Raw genomic sequence first — 26,082 nt, forward strand, 5'->3', positions numbered from 1 at the left:
CAATGCAGAGGGAGCCGGTTCAATCCCTGGTCAGGGAGCTAAGATCCCACGTGCCTCGTGGCCAAAAACACCAAAACATAAAAACAGAAGCAATATTGTAACAAACTCAATAAAGACTTTAAAAATGGTCCACATCAAAAAAAAAAAATCTTAAAAAAAAAAGAAATAAACAGCGTCATGGCTCCTTATTAAAAGGAAGAACACACTGGATAAATTGTTTTCTTACTCTAAAGTTCAGCTTTGCTACATGTGTTTTCTTTATATTAACAGATATTTTGGTAAAAGACCTCAGTGGGATTGCAGAGGGGCCTCAAATCTTAATGAACTTCATCAGCTATTAAGTGACATAATGATTAGAAGATTAAAGGCTGAAGTTTTAACCCAGCTGCCCCCTAAAATCAGACAGCGTATTCCATTTGATCTTCCAGCAGCGGCAGCCAAGGTGAGAACCCGTGTTTGACTGAGAGTCTTATTTGAAATCATTTTAAATTATACTGTGAAAGATAGCACATATTTCATTTTTCACAGAAGGAAAAGTCCACTTTCTTAAAATAGGTTTAATTAATAGAGCCATATGAATTGGCTTTGTGTCATTTCAAGAAGAGAGCGGGAAGAATTTAAATTTAGTCATCAAATAATGTGAAAAGATTTAGTATCGTAATTAAAAAATATATTTCTGCTAAATAGAGAAAAAAAGCACTTCAACTGCAACATAGACTTAGTATTAAGAATTCTAAGGGAGACGCAAGAGGGAAGAGGTATGGGGACATATGTATATGTATAACTGATTTACTTTGTTATAAAGCAGAAACTAACATACCATTGTAAAGCAATTATACTCCAATAAAGATGTTAAAAAAAGAATTCTATGTAGGGTGTGAAGGCCAATAATTATCAAGGGAAGTTCTTTTTCTTGCTGTAGGATTTTTTTTTTTTTAAGTACGAGTAGCTGTCTTCTAGGATAATTTGGATCCAGCCCTCTGTTCTTGAAATCCTGAAGCTCTGTGATCATGTTGTAAGATGTAAAGTTCAATATATTAGAAACCAGAATTGGTAATACGAGATTAGGTAATCCTTGTCTACATTTACTTTTGGGGAGTACAGTGCTTTTATAGTCTCTGAAATTTCTTCAAATCTGGATATAACTTTGTCAACAGAGACTGTTTATTGCCTTGTTTTGTCTTGAAAGCTGAGACTAAGAATTTTGTAAACATTGAGCAATATATTATTGGTAAAATAAAAACGATCTGATTTTCTGTATCCATTATTTTAACAAAAGAAAAATAAGAGTTAATATATGACTATGTTACATTTTATTTAACTAATATTCCCCGTCTTTATGCTTATTTAAATAAATTCAATGCTTTTAGTAAAAAATGCTTTGCTACCATATATATTTTTGCTACTGTGAGTTCTTTAAGCTTTTGTTTTTACATAAAATTTTTATTTTATTTAAAAATTTTCTTAAATTTTTATTTTTACTTGACTACATGCTCCTCTGTAAGAGAAGGCTGCAGTTGTTTGATATATGATGTTAGCAAAGGGCTTGGTTTCCTCCCACATCTTTTCATTGCTTTCTGTCATTAGCGTAAACATGTGTCTGACCTACATCCACACTGATTGATGTTTTTTAAATCAACACACTGGCACCTATGAGAATTTTTCTTCATATATATATATTTCTATAAAAAAAATAAGTAGGACATGATTCATTATTGCATTAATTGCTATGTTCTTTATGCTGTATTTCTAAACATTATTTTCTCCTACATAGGAATTGAATTCCAGCTTTGAAGAGTGGGAAAAATTAATGAGAACTCCAAATTCAGGTGCCACCCAGACTGTCGTGGGGTTGTTTACTCGCATGTTTAAACAAACTGCTATTGCCAAGGTACTCATTGCTGGGCCATCATGTGTTTGTCTTGATACAAATTATTTAATGTATTTAATTTTTTTTAATTATGCAGCTTATTTGCATACTGCAACATGTCTTTGCCATTTAATTTTTAATCTCTATTATGGAAAAATTCAGACATATTCAAAGTAAACAGTAGTATAATGAACACTATTATACCTGTTCATATATCGATCCTTTTCTATATATGGGAATACTTTGATGAGGGAGTATAATATATATTACACTTTCTCATTTAAAGGACTTATATATATTCATGTTTGTTGCCAGCTTTTTCCATGGTGTTCCTACATAATTGCTACAAATAATCTTTTTTTATGTAAGTCAATCATTTTTAATTGGTATTATGTTTTTAGATCCCTACAGATAGATGTGTTCACATTCTGTTTGTCCAAAACTGCAAATTAGAGTTTCTAAATCTCAGTATGACTCTCAAGTAGACGCATCACACATTGTCTGCTGTTTTTACCGGCATGGTTGAACTTATACATACTAATGAGTGTCATCTTTCTCCAATTCTGAGATCTTTTATAACATAATTTTTTTTAATTTTATTTTTTATTTATTTTTGGCTGCGTTGGGTCTTCGTTGCTGCATGCGGGCTTTCTCTAGTTGTGGCGAGTGGGGGCTACTCTTCATTGTGGTGCACAGGCTTCTCATTGTGGTGGCCTCTCTTGTTACGGAGCATGGGCTCTAGGCGCACAGGCTTTCAGTGGTTTTGGTTCGCAGGCTCTAGAGCCCAGGCTCAGTAGGTGTGGCGCACGGGCTTAGTTGCTCCACGGCACGTGGGATTTTCCTGGACCAGGGATGGAACCCATGTTCCCTGCATTGGCAGGCGGATTCTTAGCCACTGCACCACCAGGGAAGTCCCTATAACATAATTTTTTTTTTTCTCTATAACATAATTTTTTAAAGAGAGGTTTATTGAGGTATAATTCACATACAGTGAAATTTGTCTTTTTAAAACATATTGTTTGATGAGGCTTGACAAATACATATAGTCAGTTACCACTACAATCAAGGTAGAGAATATTTGCATTACCCCCAAAAGTTTCCTCATGCACCTTTGTAGTCATTTCCATCACATCTCCCTCTAGACGTTGGTGGTCACAGATCTGCTTTCTATCACTATAGTTTTGAATTTTCCAGAATGTCACAAAAATGGAATCCTTTAGTATGTAGCCTTTTGTCTGGCTTATTTCACTTAGCATAAAGCTTTTGAATATTGATCCATTAGTTTTTTCATTTATATTGCTGACTGATATTCCAATATATGGATACATAAATATTTATATATCTATATTAATATAACAATTTTTAAAAATTCCTTTACCACATAATGGCCATTTGGCATAGTCTCAGTTTGGGCTATTGTGAATAAGCCTGTTTTAATCATTCATGTACAAGTCTTTGTATAGACGTATTTTCATTTCACTTGAGTAAATAGCTGGAACTGGGACTGCTGGGTCATATGGAAAGCATAGATTTAACTTCATAAAAAGCTGTGAAATTGTTTTTCCAGGTGCCATATTTTTGCATCCCTACTGGCAACGTGTCAGAGTTCCAGTTGTCCTATATCTTTGTTAGCACTTAGTGTTGTCAGTCTGTTTAATTTTAGTTATTTTTCTCAGTATGTAGTAGTATCTCATGATTATTTTAACTTGCCTTTTCTTAATGGCTAATGATATTGAGCATATTTTCATGTGCCTTTTAGCCATTCATTTTTTTTTTTGGAAAAGTGTTCATATCAAGCCCATATTTATATTGGGTTATAAGAGCCCTTGATATATTTTGGAAACAAATTCTCTAACATTTCCAAATAATTCTTCTAAGTCTGTAGATCCCATTTCTGTTTTATTTTTTTATATATATGTAAATTTATTTATTTTATTTTATTTATTTTTGGCTGCGCTGGGTCTTTGTTGCTGTGCACAGGCTTTCTCTAGTTGCAGACAGTGGGGGGCTACTCTTTGTTGCGTTACTCAGGCTTCTCATTGTGGTGGCTTGTTCAGGGTGGAGGTTCAGTTTGTTTTCTGATTTTGTGGGGGTTTTTTTTGTTTGTTTGTTTGTTTGCATATGGATTTTCAGTTGTTCCAGCACTCTTTGTTGGAAAGACAGTTTTTCCCTCATTGAGTTATCTTGGCACCTTCATAAAAAATCACTTGGTTATATATGTATAGGTCTGTTTCTGAACTTTCTATTCTGTTTCATTGATCTATACATCTGACCTTACAGAATACTACATTGGCTTGATTACTCTACCTTTATAATAAGTCTTGAAATCACATGGTGTTCACCCCTACTTTATTCTTATTCAAAATTGTTTTGTCCCTTATAAGTCCTTTGCTTTTCCTTACGAGTTTTTAGAATTAGCTTAAGTATGTACAATTTTGATTGGAATTGTTTTGAGTCTATGGATTAATTTGTAAGAATTGACTTCTTTTTTTAAATTGAGATACAGTTGACATACAACGTTATATTAGTTTCAGGCGTACAACATAATGATTTGATGCTTGTATATATTGCAAAATGATCACCACAGTAAGTTCAGTTAACCTCCATCACCATGTGTACTCACAAAATTTTTTTCTTGTGATGAGAACCCTTAAGATCCACTTGTTTAGCAACTTTCAAACATGCAACGCAGTGTCATTAACTGCTGTCACCATGCTGTAGATTACATCCCGTGACCCATTTATTTTATAACTGGAAGTTTGTACCTTTTAACCTCCTTTGCCCATTTCACTCACTGCCCCCAGCCCCTTGCCTTGTCAGCCACCAGTCTGTTCTCTGTATCTGTGAGCTTGGTGGGGTGGGGGTTGGAGTTGTTTGTTTTTTAAGATTTCACATATAAGTGAGATCATAAGGTATTTGAGTTTCTCTGTCTGATTTATTTTTCTTATTAGCATAATACCCTCAACAATACATGTTGTTGCAAATGGCAAGATTTCTTTCTTTATTATGACTCAATTATATTCCATTGTGTATATATATACATACCACATGGTGTTTTTTTTTTTTTTGGTTGCTTTGGGTCTTCGTTGCTGCGCGTGGCTTTCTCTAGTTGCGGTGAGTCGGGGCTATGCTTCATTGCGGTGCGCGGGCTTCTCATTGCAGTGGCTTCTCTTGTTGCAGAGCATGGATTCTAGGCATGTTCACTTCAGTAGTTGTGGGTGGCGGGCTCTAGAGCGCAGGCTCAGTAGATGTGGTGCATGGGCTTAGTTGCTCCATGGCATGTGGGATCTTCCCGGACCCAAGATTGAACCCATGTCTCCTGCATTAGCAGGTGGATTCTTAACCACTGCGTCACCAGGGAAGTCCCCTATATACCACATTTTCTTTATCCATTTATACATCAGTGGACACTTATGTTGTCTTGGCTATTGTAAATAATGCTGCAGTGAACATGGGGGTGCATATATCTTTTCGAGTTAGTGTTCTCATTTTCTTGGCTAAATACCTGAAAGTGGAATTGCTGGATCATACGGAAGTTCCAGCTAAATTTTTGAGGAACCTCCACACAATTTTCCATATCAACTGCACCAATTTTCATTTCTACCAATAGTGCACAAGGGATCCCTTTCTATACATTCTCATCAGCACTCGTTACTTCCTCTCTTTTTGATAATAGCTGTTCTAACAGGTGTGAGGTGGTATTGAGTATTGACTTCTTAATATTATTCAATCTCCTGATCCATGAAGAGAGTATCTCTCTCTTTTGATTTAGGTCTTTAATTTCTCCCAGCAACGCTTTCTAGTTTTCTTGAATACATTTTGTTAGATTTATTTCTAGGTATTTCATGTCTTTTTATGCTCTTGTAAATAGTACTTTTTTTTTTGTAAATAGTACTTTTAAATTTAAATTTCTACTTTTTCATTGCTAAATACAGGATTTTCATTGATTTTTGTATATTGGTCTTTTATTTTGTAACCTTGCTGCACTCACTTAATAGTTCTTATGGTTTTTTGGTAAATTCCTTGGGATTGTTTACATAGACATCATTTTATCTGCATGTAAAGGTACTTTTATTTCTTCCCTGTAATCTGTATGCCTTTTATTTATTTTTGTTGCCTATCACATTGAAGGAACAAAAGTACAATTTTGAACAGAAGTGGTAGGGTTGAATAGCCTTCCCTGCTGCCAGTCTTAGAAAGAAAGCATTCAGTCTTTCACCATTGATTATGATGTTATCTTTAAGATTTTTACTGATGCCCTTTCCTAGGTTGAGAAAATTTCCTTCTTTTCCTAGTTTGTTGAGAGGAGAGATGAGACATATAAAATGTTTTCCTTTGGCAGAGCAGCAGTAAGAATGTAGCTACCATAAAAGTGGATAAGAAGAAAACAGATAAAATGTAACAAAATTATAAAAGCTGAGCATAGGCTGCCATGACAGTCCAAAATAATAGGAGTTCCTGACACAGGGAGTCCATACTCACTCACAAGCTTTATTTCCATTGGCCTCTACCACATGCTGACTAGGAGATGAGAGAGCACCCCTACTGGTAGCGTACAAGCACAATACCCTACCTATTTCCTGGACCCTTTTCTCAACTCACACTAATCAAAAGCCTTAAGCCACTGTGAGAGAGGTAAAGTCCCCCTCCCCGAGCCTCCAAAGTCCAGTTCAGGATCAACTGTTTCTGGGGGCTGAATAGAAACAAAACCCATCTACACCTGGGAATTGGGCAGGAAACCCTATTGAAATCAGGACCTTTATTGAGACAGAAATCTGTTACTACTGGAGGAGAGGCAGGAACGTCTGTCCTGCCCAGGACCACCCACAGTTATATGACATAGTTTGGTTGTCTTAGGGGAGCGGGACAGAAACACCAGGAAAGCCACACCTCCAAGACTCAGCTGGAGCAAAGGGCCTACCTTATACTGATGTGCTACCTGTAGATCCAAGAAATCTTCCGTCCATTATCATGAACTGAACAATGAGAAACCATCAAGATTAATGTAGTACTGGGGGAGAGAGATATCCCTCTATAGTTCAGGCATGCAGGGACTGCTGAAAGCTTAGAGTGCAGTTGGGACACTTAGAAGAATTCTTGGCACACACTTTCACAAGGTAGAAGCATCCCACTATTGGGGACATTTCAAATTTGTGGTGCACTGAAGGTAAAGCAAGAGAACCTAAATAGAACTCAGTATTGACTAGATTGTTGCAGTCCCTCACATACTATCACCTTGATAGAAAAAGAAGCATGCCCTTTTTTGGGTGTAAATATAATTTATCTCCGTCTGTCCTGTTCTTCCACACATAATTTCTAGTATTTAATAGAAATTATGAAATAAACAAAAAAGCAATTTAAAAAAACATCATCCATTGTCAAAGATAATGTAATCTATAAAGCCAGATGGAGAAATAACTCAGATTTTAGAACTGTTAGACAAGGATTTTAAGAAAGCTATGAATAATATGTTAAAGGAGCTAGTAGAAAAGGTAAACAACATAAATGAAAAAGATGGAAAATTTCAGAAGAAATATAGAAACTGTAAAGACAGTAAAAGGAAAATGCTAGAAATAAAAACATAATATCTGAGAAAAAAATAATTCTTTCAATCAGCTTATAAACCAATAGTTGAGATAAAAAGTAATCATAAAAAAATGTAAATCATAAAGAAATGTAAACTTTTTTTTTTAATCCAAATTTCTTGAAGGGTATCTAGCCCCCATTTCTTTTTTTTTTTTTAATACATTTATTTATTTTTGGCTGCATTGGGTTTTTGTTGCTGCGTGCAGGCTTTCTCCAGTTGCAGTGAGTGGGGGTTACTCTTAGTTGCGGTGCGTGGACTTCTCAATATGGTGGCTTCTCTTGTTGCGGAGCACGGGCTCTCGGCATGCAGGCTTCAGTAGCTGTGGCATGCAGGCTCAGTAGTTGTGGCTTGCAGGCTCTAGAGCACAGGCTCAGTAGTTGTGGCACCTGGGCTTAGTTGCTCCTCGGCATGTGGGGTCTTCCCGGACCAGGATATTTATCTTAGAGAAATGAAAACTTGGGTTTACACAAACATCTTTACAAGAATTTATTTATAATAACCCCAAACTTGGAAACAACCCAAATGTCCTTCAAACAAATTGTAGTACATACATATAATGAAATACTCCATTAAAAGGAATGGACTATTGATAAATGCAAAAGCAGTATACTTAGTGAAAGAAGCAAATATCAAAAGTTTACATATATCATGGCACCATTTTTATAACATTTTCAAAATGGTAGAATTATAGTGATAGAAAATATCATTATTCCAATGTAATTTTCTGGTGTTGATATTGTACTATAATTATATAAGAAGTGATCATTAGGGGAAGTTAGGTTAAGGGTACATGGGAACTCTGTATTATTTTTGCAACCTCTCATGTATCTAAACTTTTTTCAGAATAAAAAGTTTTAAGTGGTATATATATAGTGGACACAATAAAGTAATCTAATGACAGAAAAAAAATTCAAGTTAATCCAAAAGAAGAAAAGGAAGATAAAGGAACAAAGAACAACTACATCAAATAGAAAGCAACTTACAAAATGGTAGATTTAAATCCAGTTTTATCAATAATTGTATTAAGTGTAAATGCTCTAAACCCAGCAATTAAAAGACAGGAATTGTCAGATTGCATAAATTATATGATATCTATAAGAAGTTCTCTTTAAGTACAAAGGCTAAAGGTTAAAAATAAATGGATGAAAACAATAATCAAAAGAAAGATGAAGTAAGTATATTAATATGAAATGATGTAGGCTTCAGAGCAAAGAATATTACCAGGATTAGAGAGGAAACTTACATAAAGATAAAGGAGTCAATTCTTTCTGACTCATAACAGTCAGAAATATGTGCATATCTATTAACTAAAACTTTTTTAGAAAACAGAAGAGGAATAAATATCTCTCAAATAATTTTATGAAGTGGAATTACTCTGACACCAAAACCACACAGACACATCAGAATAGAACTACAGACCAATATCCTTTATGAATATAAAAATCCTTAACAAAATGTTAGCAAATTAAATCCACCAGTATGTTAAAAAGTATTTATACCAGCAATGTAAGGTTTGTATAACATTGGATTAATTAATCACGGTATTTCACCACATTAACAGAGTGAAAATGGAAAACCATTCAATTATACCAATGAAAACATTTGATAGAATTCCACATCCATTCATGATAAAACATCTCAGCAGACTAGGAGTAGAAAGGGACTTCCTCATCCCAGTAAAAGGCATTTTTGAAAAACTTACAACTAACATCATAGTTAATGCTCAAAGACTGAATGCTGTTCCCTAAGATCAGGAACAAAATAAGAAAGTCTGCTCTCACCACTTCACTTCATCACTTTTGCTTCAACATTGTTTTCATAACTGTGCAATAGCCTAGAAAAAGGAACAAGAGGTATGCAGATTGAAAAGGACAACATGATTGTCTACATAGAAAATCAAAGAACACTTCAAGCTACTAGAACTAATGATTGAATTTATCAAGGTCACAGGATTCATGTTCAAGATACAAAAATCATTTGTAGTTCCATATACGAGCAATGAAAAATTGGAAATTGAAATTTGTAAAATACAATTTACAATAGCATCAATAAACATGAGCTAATTTTGGAATAAATTCAGCAAAAAATATATTCAGTGAAAACTATGAAACATTGTTTAGAGAATGTAAAGCAAATTTAAATGACAAGATAAATCGTGTTCATAAATCAGAAGATTTGATATTGTTAAGATGCCTGTTCTTTGTAAATTAATTTATATACTCAATACAGTGTTAATCAAAATCCCTGTAGTCTTTTTTATTGAAATTGACAAACTGAATGTAAAATTTATGAAGCAGTACATAAGGACTTACTGTAGCCAAAATAATTCTGAATGAAGTTGGGAGACTCACACCACATAATATAAATACTTACTATAAAGTTACAGTGATAAAACTTTGTGATATTGGCATAAGAATAGACATTTAATGAACCAGAAAAGAGAGATCAGAAATAGCCATTCATATTGATTGTCAACTGATCTTAGGAAAGGGGACAAGATAACCCAATAGGGAAATGATAGTCTTCTCAGCAAATGGTACTAGGACAATTAGATATCCATAAGAAGAAAAAAAGAGCCTTGATCGTTATTTCACACCATACATAAAAATTAACTTGAAGTGAATCATAGACTTAAATATAAAAGATAATTTATAAAACTTTTAATAGCATACATATTTTAAAATATCCCATCCTTTGGGTAGGAACATTTTTTAGATGGGATGCTGCATACTTTAAAGGAAAAACCAATGGGACTCAAAACTTTAAAATTTGTGGTGTTTAAAATTATTGTGTATGAAAGACACTGCTGTGAAAATGCTAATGCAAAATATAGATTGGAAGAAAATATTTGTAATACATTCCACCTGTTCCATTTTCCCATATCATAATTTTTGGTTTTATCAGTGTTCATTGTTTACAGTATAATGACTGTTAAACATTTCACAGTTGAGCTATAATTACATTTCCTTGACAACTATTGTTTTTCTTAGAGTTAATAACTATCTTGTTTTTTGTTTGTTTGCTTGCTTACTTAGCTTTCTTTGTACTTAGTACTGAGTATAGAATGCTGCTTAAAGGAAAAGAATATATATGAGAACCTTGTAGATAATTTCCTGCGTGCGTAAGAAACCCTAGTTGGAAGTCAGAAGTGTTGATAGTCAATAGGAAGTTGCACCTAATTCCTAGGATCCTTGAAGAAAAAGAAAGGAGATGAAAAGTCAGTTGTCCCAGATTGGAATATATTCCCAAAGATTATTGGTAGCAGAAGGCTACCCCGACTTCCTACATTATAGATGTAGTAACTTTGAGGGGAGGTATCTGGTTATTACATTTAATATTGTTTCCATGTGAAAATGTGTTTCAGAGTTCTCCCAAACCTCTTTGTAAATGAACTTCTGAAATACCACAGATTATAAATTGGTTACTATGTTGTGTGCGTACTAACAGTTGAAGCTTCCTTTCTTTGGCTAAATGTTTTCCTAATTCAACAGACATTTATTGAGTGCTTACTATGTGGCAAGGATTATGCTTGGTGCTAGAGAGGCATGGTGAACGAGACATGGTGTAGATTACCTCTACACTATGGAACTATGTAGTAGGAACTATGTAGTTCCTACCTCTCAAGGAACTTGGAGTCTCTTGGGGAAGACAGTAAAAGTAAATGTTCAACTACAATAGAGCATATTTAGGGCTTAAAAAACAGAATATTTTGGAAGGACATGGGAGAAGATACTTGGCCAAGTCTTGGGGATTCAGGAAAAATGTTCCAAGGAATGAAAAAGTTAAGATTTAGCAAACCAAAGTGGAGGGGAGTGAAATGGGAATGGGATGGAGCTGATGGAATGTATTTCAGCACATGAATCATTTGTGCAAACTCACAAAGATTAACCAGGAATGGTATATTTAGGGAACCAAAAGTAGGTCATGGCAAAAGCCTAGTATGTCAGAGAGGAATTCTGAGAGAGACTAGGTTGGAGACCACAGAGAGCAGTACCACATCATGAAGGTCACAGTTCACAGTGTGTAATTTATCCTAAGGGTTCTGAGCAATCAGATATTGTGGAGTAGAGTAAAATGATCAGATTTGCACTTTAGAAAAAGAACTGTAGCTACAGGCATGCCTCATTTTGTTGAGCCTCACTTTATTGCACTTTGCAGATCGCATATTTTTTTACAAACTGAGGGTTTGTGGCAGCCCTGCATCCAGCAAGTCTCATTGGCATTATTTTTCCAACAGCATTTGCTAACTCGTGTCCCTGGGTCACATTTTGGCAATTCTCTCAATATTTCAAACTTTGTCGTTATTATTATATTTGTTATGGTGATCTGTGATCAGTCATCTTTGCTGTTGATATTGTAATTGTTTTGGGGTGCCTTGAACAGTGCCCATATAAGAGGGTGAAGTTAACCAATAAATGTTGTGTGTGTTCTGACTGCTCACCAGCCAGCCATTCCCCCATCTCTCTCCTTCTCCTCGGGCCTCACTATTTGCTGAGACACAGCAATATTGAAATTAGGTCAATTAATAACCATACAATGGCCTTTAAGTGTTCGAGTGAAAGGAAGAGTTGCATGTCTCTCACTTTAAATTAAAAGATAATGATTAAGCTTAGTGAGGAAGGCATGTTGAAAACTGAGATAGGCTGAAAGCTAGGCCTCTTGCACCAAACAGTTAGCCAGGTTGTGACTGAAAAGGAAAAATTCTTGAAGGAATTTAAAAGTGTTACCCCAGGGACTTCCCTGGTGGTCCAGTGGTTAAGACTCCTCGCTCCTAATGCAGGTGGCTTCGGTTCAATTCCTGGTCAGGAAACTACATCCTGCATGCCACAACTGAAGATCCTGCATGCCGCAATGTAGATCCTGCGTGCTGCAATGAAGATCCTGCGTGCCGCAACTAAGACCCCGTGCAGCCAAATAAATAAATGCACATATATATATATATAAATAGACATTAATTATTATATATTATTATGTGTGTATATACATACATAAATGCATACATAAATATATATTAATTATATATATAACTCCAGTGAACACACAAATGATAAGAAAGGAAAACTATCTTACCGATGATATGGAGAAAGTTTTAGTGGTCTGGATAGGAAATCAAACCAGCCACAACATTCCCTCAAGCCAAAGCCTAATCTAGAGCAAGGCCCTAACTCTCATCAATTCTTTGAAGGCTCAGAGAGGTGAGGAAGCTACAGAAGAATACAGTAAGTCCCCTACATACGAACCTTCAAGTTGCAAACTTTCAGAGATGTGATCATGTGTTCGTGTGTCCAGTCACGTAAGTTAGTTCACAGTCTGGCATACATTATCACGTGCATGCATCCTCTACAAGTGGTTGTGCTTTTCTGTACTTTACTGTACAGTCCTCTATAAAGTACAGCAGTACAGTATCTTTATTTCCAGCCCAGGATGTCCGGAAGCAAGCGTAAAAGCAGCAGTATATAGCCAATTGTGTTAGTTGGGTACCTAGGCTAACTTTGCTGGACTTACAGACATGCTCTCAGAATGGAACTTGTTCATATGTAGGAGACTTATGTAGTTTGAAGGTAGCAGAGGTTGGTTCATGAGGTTTAAGGAAAGAAGTCATCTCTGTAACATAAAAGTACAAGGTGAAGCAGCAAGTGCTGATGTAGAAGCTGTAGCAAGTTATCCAGAAGCTCTAGCTAAGATAATTAATGAAGGTGTCTACCTTAAACAACAGATTTTCAGTGTAGATGAAACAGCCTTCTACTGGAAAAAGATGCCATCTAGGACTTCTATAGCTAGAGAGAAGTCAGTGTCTAGGTTCAAAGCTTCAAAAGACAGGCTGATTCTCCTGATAGGAGCTAGTGCAGTTGGTGACTCTAAGTTGAAGCAAGTGCTCATTTACCATTCTGAAAATCCTAGGGCCCTTAAGAATTTTGCTAAATCTACTTTGCCTGTGCTGTATAGATGGAACGAGGAAACCTGGTTGACAGCACATCTGTTTACAACATGGTTTACTGAATATTTTAAGCCCACTGTTGAGAACAGTGCTCAGAAAAGATTTCTTTCAAAGTACTACTGCTCATTGACAATGTACCTGGTCTGATGGAGACATAAATTGAGATTCATGTTGTTTTCATGCCTGCTAACACAATATCTATTCTGTAGCCCCATGGATCATGGAACAATTTCAACTTTCAACACTTAATCTTTAAGAAATATATTTCATAAGGCTGTAGCTGCCATAAATAGTGATTCCTCATTTAGATCTGGGCAAAGTAAATTGAAAACCTTCTGGAAAGGATTCACCATTCTAGATGCCATTAAGAACATTTATGATTCATGGGAAGAGGTCAAAATATCAACATTAACAGGAGTTCGAAGGAAGTTGGAGTCCAACCCTCCAGGATGACTTTGAGGGGTTCAAGACTTCAGTGGAGGAAGTAACTGCAGATGCGGTAGAAAATAGCAAGAGAACTAGAATTAAAAGTGGAGCCTCAAGATGTGACTGGATTGCTGCAATCTCATGGTAAAACTTTAGTGAAAAGGGGTTGCTTCCATGGATGAGCAAAGAAAGTGGTTTCTTGAGATGAAATCTATTCCTGGTGAAGTTTGTTGAAATGACAAAGGATTTAGAATATGACCTAAATTTAGTTGATAAAGCAACGGCAGAGTTTGAGAGGATTGATTCCAGTTTTGAAAGAACTTCTGCTGTGGTAGGATGCTATCAAACAGCATTGCAGGCTACAAGGAAATTGTTTGTGAAAGGAAGGGTCGATTCATGCAGCAAACTTCAGTGTTATTTTAAGGTACTGCTACAGCCACCCCAACCTTCAGCAACCATCACCCTGATCAGTCAGCAGCCATCAGCATCTAGGCAAGATGCTGCACCAGCAAAAAGATTATGACACGCTGAAGGCCCAGATGGTTAGCATCTTTTAGCAATAAAGTATTTTTAAATTAAGATATGTACATCATTCTTTTAGACATAATGCTATTGCACACTTCATAGACTACAGCATAGTTTAAACATAACTTTCGAACACACTGGGAAACCAAAAAATTCATGTGACTCACTTTCTTATAATATTTGCTTTATTTCTGTGGTCTGGAACTGAATCTGCAGTATCTCCAAGGTATGCCTGTCTGTGGAGAATGCATTGGGAGGAATAAGCCTGTAGGCAGGGAATCCAGTTGGGATGCCGCACTGGTCACCTAGGTGATCTGAACCAAGGGTAGTGGCTGTACCACATCTTAACTGGAAAGAAAGAATAATTCAAAATATATTAAGACATTGGTGTTCGACTGAATATGGAGGAGAGGGTAAAAGCCTACTAGATTTTTTTGCTTGGCCAACTGGGTTGATGTTTCTGCCATTCACGGAGACTGGGAGAAACAGGAGATACCTTTTGTGCGTAGTTCCCCATTCAGTATGATCTGTGCCAAATTCACAAGGCTCGAGCTATGAGGTAATAGAAGATTTGTTTTGTACTCTGCAGCATCATATCGGAAATGCTTTTCTTTTTATTGAATCACTTGAACAATTAAGTCAAGAAATTTAAGGATAATTAGAACTATCTAATGATAGTTTATATAAATTTGAAAATCTTGATGAGAGTAAGAAGGAACATTTAAAGAAAATGAGTTTTCAAGTAAATGCATTTGTGTGAGTATACTTATAGGATGTGCTATTTTATTTTATTATTTTATTTATTTACTTGGCCGCGCCACGAGGCTTGTGGGATCTTAGTTGCCTGAGCAGGGATCAAACCCGGGCCCTCAGCAGTGAAAGCAGGGAGTCCTAACCACTGGACCGCCAGGGAATTCCCCAGGATATGCAATTTTAGAGGCATATACTTAATTACTACCTAAAGTAAAGCGAACTCTTCATGATTTGTGATATTTAATTTTTTAAAGGCTATAACTTCATAATAAATAACATGTAAAGTGTAAAATCTTGTTCTTGTCAGATCTTCTGAGGAAGCAAGTACTTCCCACATCCATCTATATCACTGTTGTAACACTGTCCATTCATTGTGGTTAGGGAGCAGTGGGCTAGAAAGGACCTCTGTGGGTCATCCGCTCTTACTTTACTCCAGGCAGAGTTATGCATAAAATCTTCCAGACAAATGGGTCTCCATCTATCCTAGTTTTATAGATCTCCAGGACAGGTTTCTTTGTCTGCTCTCATCTTTTCTCTTTTTCTTATATCCTGCAATGTCTTAGGCAGATGGGAATACAGTACCAGTGTTTCAAATTAGGTCATGTCAGCAAATTAGGTCATATTAATCTGATAATTTTTCATGTATACAGTGTGATACTATGTAATGGTGTTGACATGTCATCCATGTGCTGTATAAACATTTATCCTGTTCTGCCTTTTGAGATTAAGTACTTGTACTTCTTTGGGGGATAGAGGCTGTATAAGTTTTAAGTATGTTTGTTTTTACATTATTGAGATCTCTTTTTCAGATATTTCTTAATAAGAAATTTAATAATGATAATGGTAAGCAGTAAATGATAATGATAAACACTAAACAAAGGAAAAGACCGTAAAATAATAAATGTTACTAGTACAAAGTCAGTTACTGAAGGATCTCAGATAATTATAATTACTTTTCTTCCTCTATAACATTATTTTTATTTCTCTGTAATATTTGTTGAGAATATAATCGATAAAAATGAACAGATTCTTTTTTTTTCAATTGAAGTATAGTTGATTGACAATGTTGTTTTAGTTTCTGCTGTACAGCACAATGATTCAGTTATATATGTATACATTCTTTTTTATATTCTTTTCCATTATGATTTGTCACAGAATATTGAATGTAGTTTCCTGTGCTACACAGTAGGAACTTGTTGTTTATCCATTCTACAATAATAGTTTACATCTGCTAGTCTGAAACTCCCAATCCATCCTTCCCCCATCCCCTCCCTTCCTCTTGGCAACCACAAGTCTTGAACAGACTCTTTAGATTTAGGATCAGCCTAATACTCTCCTAGAAAAAAACAGATGTAAGTTGTATGTGAACTCTTGGTTATTTTCTGGTACTTTGTAACAATGTCTCATTTTTAGAGAAAACCATTTTAAGAGAAATGCCAGTTATTTTTCTATGAAAGTGATTAAGTCAACCCATAATTTTAAATTTCCTGTCACTGTGGGGATGGCAGCATTTCTTAGTGCCTTAAAAACTTTGCACAGGGAAATTGCTTTAAACACAAAGCACATTTTCTGTTTGCTGTGTTGCCTCAGCTGCTTAAACAGGTAGAATCCTACTTATAATATGCAGTGAGGTATAATGAGGTCACTGCAATGTTCCTGCCACACAGGGACTGGGATGTCGTGAGACTAGGGTGCCTCTTCCTGAGCCAATTGTTTTGTTTAGGAAAGGGTGTCTGGCTCTGAACCGGGCACTGTAGGCCCCTGTTTATTAGTAAGGAGATGGTCAGTAATAATAAAGGGCAAATAAAACAATGATATTATCATTTTAGAGCAGGAAGGAGATGGTATGTTAGCTACGTGGCTATGTGGAATGGAGGAAGGCTTTAGTAAAGATGTGGAAATATCCACTTGAGAAGGAAGAGTGGTTTAGGTTTTTGGGATGGCAGGAATGGTTAAGTCTGGATCACAGGTGGAGGGATTTGCCTTAGAGAAGAGAAGAAATACCTCTCTTGTACAAAAGGAAAGGAAGTGATGATGAGTAAAAGTAAGGAAAGGTAACAGAATTCTCACGTGATGAGTTGTGTTTTCTCTGGGCAGTGGGAAGTTTGAGAGCTAAGAGGCATAGGTTCTGATTTCGAAGAAAGTGGCAAAGGTTGAAATTGTTCTTGCAGTTTACTGGAGGAATATAGTAATAATAAGAGCTAACACTTTTACAGTGTTACCACGTGCCAACTGTTCCAAGCATATTTTATGCACTAACTCATTTAATTCTTACCACTCTAAAGGTAGTAAGTAATTTTTATCCCCTTTTATACGTTGGGGAAACAAGGCACAGAGTTTAAGTGACTTGCTCAGGGACCCTTAGATTGTAAATGACGGAGGCAGGATTTGAACATAGACAGTTTGGCTACAGAGTACGTGCACTTACCCATCATTCCACTAGGATAGCAGAATATTTAATATTTGTCAGTGACCATGGGTTTATGGTGACTCCTGTTTCCCTATTAGTGATTTTTTAGCATCCCTGTACAGGCATAGAGAAAGAAGATATAGAATTTAGAAGTCTATACATTCTGTATGTTATCATTTTACACACCCAAAGAAGATTTATTCTTGCTTAACTTCAGTTGTACAAAGTTGATAACCTTATTGACATGATCGATGGATGGAATTTAGAAAGAAATTGAGAATGTTTCTCAAAATTGATTCAGTTTTTAAAGAATTAGATTAGCTCTTTTGATCAATGACTTTTATGATCAAATTCACATGAAATCAACCTTTATGAAGAAAGTTAAGTTCCTAATACTATTGCCTTTACTTTCTAACTTTGTCTAAATTTGGTTAACCCAATGGAGTAGGTTATTCATGGGAATGTTCTCTCTCATCCATCCTTGCCAGATAAATAGATTAGATAGAATGATTAGATAGAACAATTGCTTTATTATATCTTGTTCCAAAAAGTTTTATGGAAAGGTTTAGGATCTCAGGTTCTTTTGTAAAATTGTGTTGGCTAAGGTATTAAATTGGGGTTACTCTCTTCTTACATACGGTATCATAGCCCTTCTGTTTCTCAGTGTAAAATGGGCTGCTTGCAAAACTGGGCCAGTGTCAAAAGATTAGATGTATTAGAAGTGTTAGATTTCTGTTTACAGATGGATTCATAAGCATGCCTAGAGATAAGAAAATCATGCTTCTAATAGTTCACCCAAACTATTTTTGGAAGTTTTCTATGGGGAAATTTAGGCATGGGGCTCTGTAAAAATGTCCAGAACACTGATAGAGTATGGAATGACCATTTTCCCCTGAAGGCTGTCTTCTACCAGATTTGAAAATATTTTTTCAGGTTGATGGAATGGTTTCTAAATTAAGAACCATTGGCAACGGGAAAGGGATAGCAGAAGACAAATTGCTAGCCTTTCTTTGTGATGGTCTGCAGGGCAAGTAGGGAGGTGAATAAGCAATGCATGTTCTCTTTTACTTGTTACTTTCCTTTCTTCATTTAAGATCATTTTAAAGGATAAAAGGTAAGTTATCACAAATAAATTAATAAGAAACACTATAAGGTGAAATAGATAAGTGAATAAAAACAAGAGAGGTGGGACTTCCCTGGTGGTGCAGTGGTTAAGAATCCACCTGCCAATGCAGGGGACACGGGTTCGATCCCTGGTCCAGGAAGATCCCACATCTGCGGAGCAACTAAGCCTGTGTGCCACAACTACTGAGCCTGCGCTCTACAGCCCACTAGCCACAACTACTGAACCTGTGTGCCACAACTGCTGAAGCCCATGTGCCTAGAGCCCATGCTCCACAACAAGATAAGCCACCACAATGAGAACCACACGCACCGCAACGAAGAGTAACCCCCATTTGCCGCAGCTAGAGGAAGCCCGCGTGCAGCAACAAAGACCCAACACAGCCAAAAATAAATAAAATAAAATAAATAAATTATAAAAATAAAAGAGGCAGAGAGGATATCAACTGATGAATGGACAAATAAAATGTGGTATGTCCACACAATGGAATGTTATTTGGCAATAAAAAAAAGAAGTTAAACAGTGAAAAATGCTACAATGTGGATTAAAACATTATGCTAATAAAGAAGCCAGTCACACAAGACCACATATTATGTGATTCCACTTATATTAAATGTCAAAATAGTCCAGTCGGGCTTCCCTGGTGGTGCAGTGGTTGAGAGTCCGCCTGCCACTGCAGGGGACATGGGTTTGAGCCCTGGTCCGGGAAGATCCCACATGCTGTGGAGCAGCTAAGCCCGTGCGCCATAACTGCTGAGCCTGTGCTGTAGAGCCTGCAAGCCACAACTGCTGAGCCTATTTTCTGCAACTGCTGAAACCCGCGCGCCTAGAGCCTGTGTTCCGCAACAAGAGAAGCCACTGCAATGAGAAGCCCGCGCACCGCAACGAAGAGTAGCCCCCGCTTGCCACAACTAGAGAAAAGCCCACGGGCAGCAACGAAGACCCAATGCAGCCAAAAATAAATAAATAAATATATTAAAAAAACAAAGTAGTCCAGTCCATAGATACAGAAAATAGATTAGTGTTTGCCTACAGCTAGGGGTGATCCAGGGACCTGCAGTGGGGGTGGGGTGATTGCTAAGAGATGAAAGATTTTGTGCGGGGTAATGAAGATATTCTGAAGTTGTGTACGACTCTGAAGGGTGTACGACTCTGAATATAGTAAAGGCTATTCAGTGCTTTCATCAGTAGCCTCTATAGTAGCCTCAGGGTGACCGCTGCAATTCCTGGTATCAAGTGCAGGCCATATGTCCAAAGCAAGGAAGAGCTTTCCATAATGTCCCTTTTGTCAGTTAGGATTTTTTTGAAACCTCCAGCAAACTTCCCATGTTTCTTACTAGTCAGAATCACTTGCAGGGGGAATGAAAGTGCTAGGCTTGCTTAGACCTATCACAATTCACCTCTTGTTGACTAATAAGGGCTTAAAGAGTTGTCCTTAAAGTATGTGCCCACCAGATATCTAAACAGAACTGCCGTTTAGTCTGGGGCCTGAGGACTTCAAAACTTAAGGAGAAGCTTCTTTTCTGATCCTTGTTAAAACAGTAAGGAAGACTTGGAGTCAACTCTACTGCAGTTGAGGAGAGAGATCACTCATCGCTGAACACAGGGAGAGGTGGGGATTTATAGCCAACAAGCAGGATCAAGAGGTTGGTGGATGGAAAATTACTAAGAGGAGACATCAAGGGTAGGGGGATTCTTGCTAAACTGGTTGTTCCTGCCAGCAGCATGTGCTTGTCTGGAAGATTAAACTATGCATGTCTAAGTACGCAGGCTGGTACAGTGAAACTATGAATGGCTCATTAAATCATTTATGGTTTCTTTGGTCGCTCACTCTCCTATTTGGATAACCGGTGATTCTAGAGCTCCTTGCAGCGGGGTTGTCTGCACTTGTCAGTTTGAAACCAAGGCCAAAACAGGTTTCTTGCTAAAAGAAGGCGAAGGAATTAGCTATCAAAAGTGGGGATGAGGAACTTGATCAGATACCAAGAGTCGATCAGGTGTCAAGTGTGGAAGCATTCTTGATAAACTGACTTAGCAGGATTCTTGTGAAGACTGGGCCTGGCAAGGGCAAGACAGAAGGCCAAAGTTGAGGCCTAGTCAAAAACAGGGCTCAGAGAAGCGTAACTGAAGTTCGGTCAAGGAGAAAGTCTTTGTCACAGCTCCAGTTGGGTGTTGTTTTCTTTTTTCACTCTTTCTCAGTCTTATTTTGTGATTAAAGGCTGACAACGTAAAGTACCTTTCATCAGGTCTTTAATGCAATGTAGGTTTTTCTTTAACTACTTTTACTTCAAAATATGATGTACACCTATTCACTGAAAAAAAAATGTAGAAATAAATTGTACAACATATTCTCTTTATTTCTGCATTTCTTTAAATGAGATGGAGTGTGTGGTCTTCATTAATTATTTAAATTAGAACTTTGACTCACAGACACAGTACTAACAGACCAATTTCAGTAAAATAAGATGGAATTGTGAACATGGCAGCTTCTACAAAACCTGAACCAGTATAATCAAAATGCTGACCATTGACAGAACCTGCCATTCCTATATAATATGCACTTAAGATACTTTAAAAGCAAATTTCTGCTCAGATGCCTTAAAATATGACAATGCAGTGACTGTTTTATTTAGAATAGAATCAGAACAGGGGAAATGCACGTATAGTTAATTTTAAAATGCAAACCTGTGCAGTCCCCAACCTAAGAACCTAAGAGAATCCCGAAGTTCCTTTGTTACGTAGATGTTTTGGTTCTCCAAACACATTCTCTCCTAGGAAGCAATGTCACAATGATGGTTAAGTTAACAGGTTAGTCCCGAGAGACTGTTTAGGCCATTGAACTTTATATAATTGAACTTTATGTTAATAGTAACCATAAACCTTTCTGAACCTGTGATTGGAAGGAATAGGGAGTGGAGGCTTGAGCTTTGGCATGAGCAGTTTCTGGTTGTACTGAGGAGGGTTTGATGTTAGTGGAGGAGACTGGCAGAAACAGCTTGCTTGTGAAGAGGTGGGGAATGCATCTGAGACTAGGGGTACAGTGATTATATAGTTTGTAAGTCTGCAGTGGCTGGTAAATGAATGCACCTTAAAAATACTCCAACTTGATATGTACTTTTTGAAAGGCTTATCACAGTAAATATAGCTCTTTAGGCAAACATGCAGTTTATTAAAGTGGTTCAGTTACCATGGCAACATATCTGGAATTTATAGCTCCTTATTTTGAGAGGGCTTCATTTCTACTTTCTGAGGCACTAAAGTCCAAGGCTAAAGTTCTTAACAGCCTCCAGTCTCATTGTGTGAATTTTTATTGTTTAGAAAACTTAGACATACAAACTTTAGCTTGCAGAATCAATCTTGTGACTTCATAGTCATATGCATGAATTTTAAATAGGTATTTTTCAATTTCAAAATGCCCCCGTTTTAAAATTTTTTTAGTTATTATCAAAGCTACATATGATCATAATTTAACGAGAAGAAATAGACATTTCAAAAAATAATGGTCCCCTAAACTTATTCCCCAGAGGCAACCACTTTCTTTTCTTTTAGCTGATTTTTTGGGGATTTACTTCAAATCCCTCAGCAATGTGTTTATCTTGCTTCTTGGTGTGTATTGCTGCTTGCTTTGTAATTTGAGCTGTCATCTATTGGCTTCCCAATATGGAAGATACAATTTTAGCTCTTTCACCCGTCAGCCCCACCCTCACACCCAGACCTTTCCCCTGTTCCCATTCTTCTAACGAAGTGATAGGTAGGGAGGTAGGTAGATTGATAAATTGACAGATCAATCTATCAATAGAAAGAGTTGAAGAGATACAGTTTTACTAATTTTATAGAAATGTATACTAATTTTGGCTTGATCACTATTCACCATGTATATTATTAGAACCATGTTTATAATATTTACAGATGAACCATGTAATATACTATCGATATACTATGGATATTTTCTTTTTTCTTTTACAACTCATTTTCACTAATTCATCCTCAAACTTTACCTTAGTCGTTCAGTCTTCTCTCAGTACCTATAAACATTAGGATTGCATTAATTTTATCTTCTTAAACAAATCTTCCCTGCAGTATTTGATCAGCTGCAGTCTGGACCATTGCTCTTTGGATCTGTTGCAGAGCTCTCATCCAGGGGTTTTTCTTTATTTCTCCTGTGTGCTGAATTACCTCTTTTTTTACATATATATTACTTTCTTTATTTGTTTACTCCATTGTTTGGCAGGACCACATTCTCTAGTAGCCTCCCAAGAAAGCGTATATTGGAGGTAAATTGTTTGAAACCCCTGCATATTTGAAAATGGCTTTGTTCTACTTTTATATCTGATTTTTCATTTGGCTGAACATAAATTGTTAGTTAGAAATCACTTTCTCTCAAAATTTTCAGTACTGATGTTGAGATATCCAATGCAATTCAAATTTTTTATTTTGTTTTGTTCGTGAAATCTATTCTTCCCCTCTCTGGAAGCTTAGAGAATCGTTTGTTTGTTCCCAGTGTTCTAAAATTTCATGATGATGGGCCTCGCTCTGGATCCATTTTCATCCATTGTGAAGGATCTTCAGTGGGCATTTTACAGTTTCCATTTTGGAAACTTACAGCTTTAAGTTCTATAAAATATTCTTAATTTTTTTATTATTTCCTTTTTTTCTGTATTGTTTTCTAGAACTTTTATTTTTCATATATTGCCCTCATGGCCTGGTTCTATAATTTTCTTATATTTTATATTTTCTGTATTTTTTTCCATCTACTTCCTGGAAGATTTTCTTAGCTTAGTAACCAGTGCATTTTTAATTTCTGCTACTATATTTTTACTCTTCAAGAGTACTCCCCCACCCCTACCCCCCCAACTCTTCCCTTTTTTGTAGCATCCTGTTCTTGTTTTATAAATGTAATCTCTTCTAGTTTTTTTCCTCTCTCTGCATAGTTTATCTGTTCATATAGGTTGCTTTCCATAAATGTCTGGTGATCCTTGGTTGTTTGCTTATATTTACAAGTAAGACATTAAATACTGACTAGAAGCTCTTCGTGGATATGTCTTGTAAACTATGGCCTTCAATAAAAAGTGATCTGATTGGGATGTCTTGTTGAGGAACCCCAATATCAATATCTTTAGTCTTTTGTCTTTGGTCAGATATTCTAGAAAAGGATCATTTTATATGATTCTGCTCCCCTGCCTAGAGGACATAAGCCTGTTTTTCTGTTTTGGAACCCTTGGGGATAAGAAGGGGGAGGGGGAGGGATAGATCTCAGCCTTTATTATGTAACTTTCATTTAATTCCCATGATTTTTGCAGGATGACCTACCATCAATGTAGGATTCCTCCATCTAGATACCCTCTATTTTGCCCTTTCCAGAAAATAAATCTATAGTTTTCTGCCAGGATGGATTGGGAAGTCATCTATTATGTGGACTACGTAGAGAAAGGATATGGATCAGTGTTGCACATATTCAGCTACTTAAACAATCTTTCAAACAATCCTCCTGTTTTAGCCACACCCCGATCCTCACTTCCAGAGGTGACATTTCCTGATCACTTTCAGATCACTCCATTTTAAATCAGGTACTTCTCAACACTCTGTACTGGCAGCTTAAGAACTGTCAGGTTGGCTAATCAGTTACCAGGCATCTGTCTACTTTTTAGCTTCCAAAGTTTTGTTGCTATTGATCTGTCTCCAATTTTCTTTTTCTCTATACATTTTTCTATCATTTAAATATAGCACTGAGAAGGAGTGGAGGTTAAATATATTCAGCCTGCTATCTTTTCCCAAAATGTCTAACTAGTTTTTCACAGTTAAGAGACACTATATTCATGTTTTAAATTTAATTCATGCTATCCACTTTAAATTTAACTCCTATTTAATTCATCTCATATTGATTTCTTACTCTTAATTGGTAACCTGGCCTCAAGTTAACTAAGAAAACCCTATTCAGTATGAACTTGTTTGATTTTCTCCCTTCTACCTCACAATTTTTTTGTATTCCTCCCTGTTCTCTCTTGTGCTCTTAATAGCATTACTCCAGCCTCTTCTGAGACCTTCTCCATCCTAGAGGCAAGCTAAATCCCCTCATTTTCCATTTCTCTTAGCCTTTCTGCACCTTCAACAACCTATTTGTAAACCTACCTAAGTTTCTTAGTTTAAAAAAATGAATAGCCCAACTTTTCGTAATCTTTAAACTTCAGCCCAGCTTTCTTACTTTTTCAGTCTTTCCCACACACAAAAAAATGTCATTTGACTTTTTATCTTCCATTTTCTCCTTCACTCTATTCCACTTAGTCTTCTATATGAGCCCTTTTTTTAAAAAATATTTATTTATCTTGACTGTACTAGGTTTTCATTGCGACATGTGGGATCTTCCTTGCAGCATGCGGGATCTTTAGTTGCATGCAGGCTCTTAGTTGCGGCATGCAGACTTCTTAGTTGCAGTATGCATGTGGGATCTAGTTCCCTGACCAGGGATTGAACCCAGGCCCCCTGCATTGGGAGGGCAGAGCCCTACCCACTGGACCACCAGGAAAGTCCCTATATGAGCTTTTTTTGAAAATTACTTTCTAAACAAAACCACCAACCACTTCCTGGCCACAGCCAACTTGACTACCTACTTTCCTTTGAGACTCTTTCCCTGTCTTGTTTTTTAAAATCTAATTCTTATCTTGCTCTTGTTTTACGTCTCAGTTTTTTTCCCTCTCTTGTCCCTCTTCTTCCATGTGCTCCTTCACTTGTGGGCTTCTACTTTAAGCTACCTAGAGAACAAAACAATTAAAAGTTCATAGAAACTTACTGATTTTCCAAGCTTTTCTTGCTTTATTAAAGAAAATGACATGATTTTTTAATAAACATTTTTATGACATTAATAAGGTTTAACTTTTAATATTTAGGCAGGTGCTGTAAAGGATTATATTAAGATGATGCTTCGGAATGATTCGCTTAAATTTCTGGTTTTTGCACATCATTTAAGCATGCTCCAAGCTTGCACAGAAGCCGTCATAGAAAACAAGGTATGTTACCATAATTCTATAAAGTACTTCTTAGAATGCAGGGGGGTTTTTTGTTTTTTGTTTTGTTTTTTCGGTACATGGGCCTCTCACTGTTGTGGCCTCTCCCGTTGCGGAGCACAGGCTCCAGACGCGCAGGCTCAGCAGCCATGGCTCACGGGCCCAGCCACTTCGCAGCATGTGAGATCTTCCCAGACCGGGGCATGAACCCGCGTCCCCTGCATCGGCAGGCAGACTCTCAACTACTGCGCCACCAGGGAAACCCTAGAATGCAGTTTTTAATATACTAAACATCAATTGTAGTTCTATAACTGAGCTTTTTTGCCTTCTTTAGATTATGGGATGGTATTATATCTATAAATTATTATTATGTATTTTTATTGCAGTTATACTAATATTATATTTCTGTTGTATTGATAATATACTATTAAGTTTTCCCTTTTATACCA

General features: G+C 36.6%; 1 protein-coding gene across 5 annotated transcripts in view; it reads left to right on the forward strand.

The window, feature by feature from the left end:
• ZRANB3 (zinc finger RANBP2-type containing 3) overlaps positions 1 to 26,082 on the forward strand; it is a 261,611-nt gene that overhangs the window by 183,435 nt on the left and 52,094 nt on the right. For all 5 annotated transcript variants that reach the window (XM_060302499.1, XM_060302502.1, XM_030883073.2 and 2 more), the window contains 3 exons: positions 271 to 442; positions 1,775 to 1,891; positions 25,517 to 25,636. In XM_060302499.1, the coding sequence (XP_060158482.1) occupies positions 271 to 442; positions 1,775 to 1,891; positions 25,517 to 25,636 (409 nt within the window). The remainder of the gene's footprint in view (positions 1 to 270; positions 443 to 1,774; positions 1,892 to 25,516; positions 25,637 to 26,082) is intronic.

Source organism: Globicephala melas, chromosome 7, assembly GCF_963455315.2.
Source record: "Globicephala melas chromosome 7, mGloMel1.2, whole genome shotgun sequence".
Classification (NCBI taxonomy): domain Eukaryota; kingdom Metazoa; phylum Chordata; class Mammalia; order Artiodactyla; family Delphinidae; genus Globicephala; species Globicephala melas.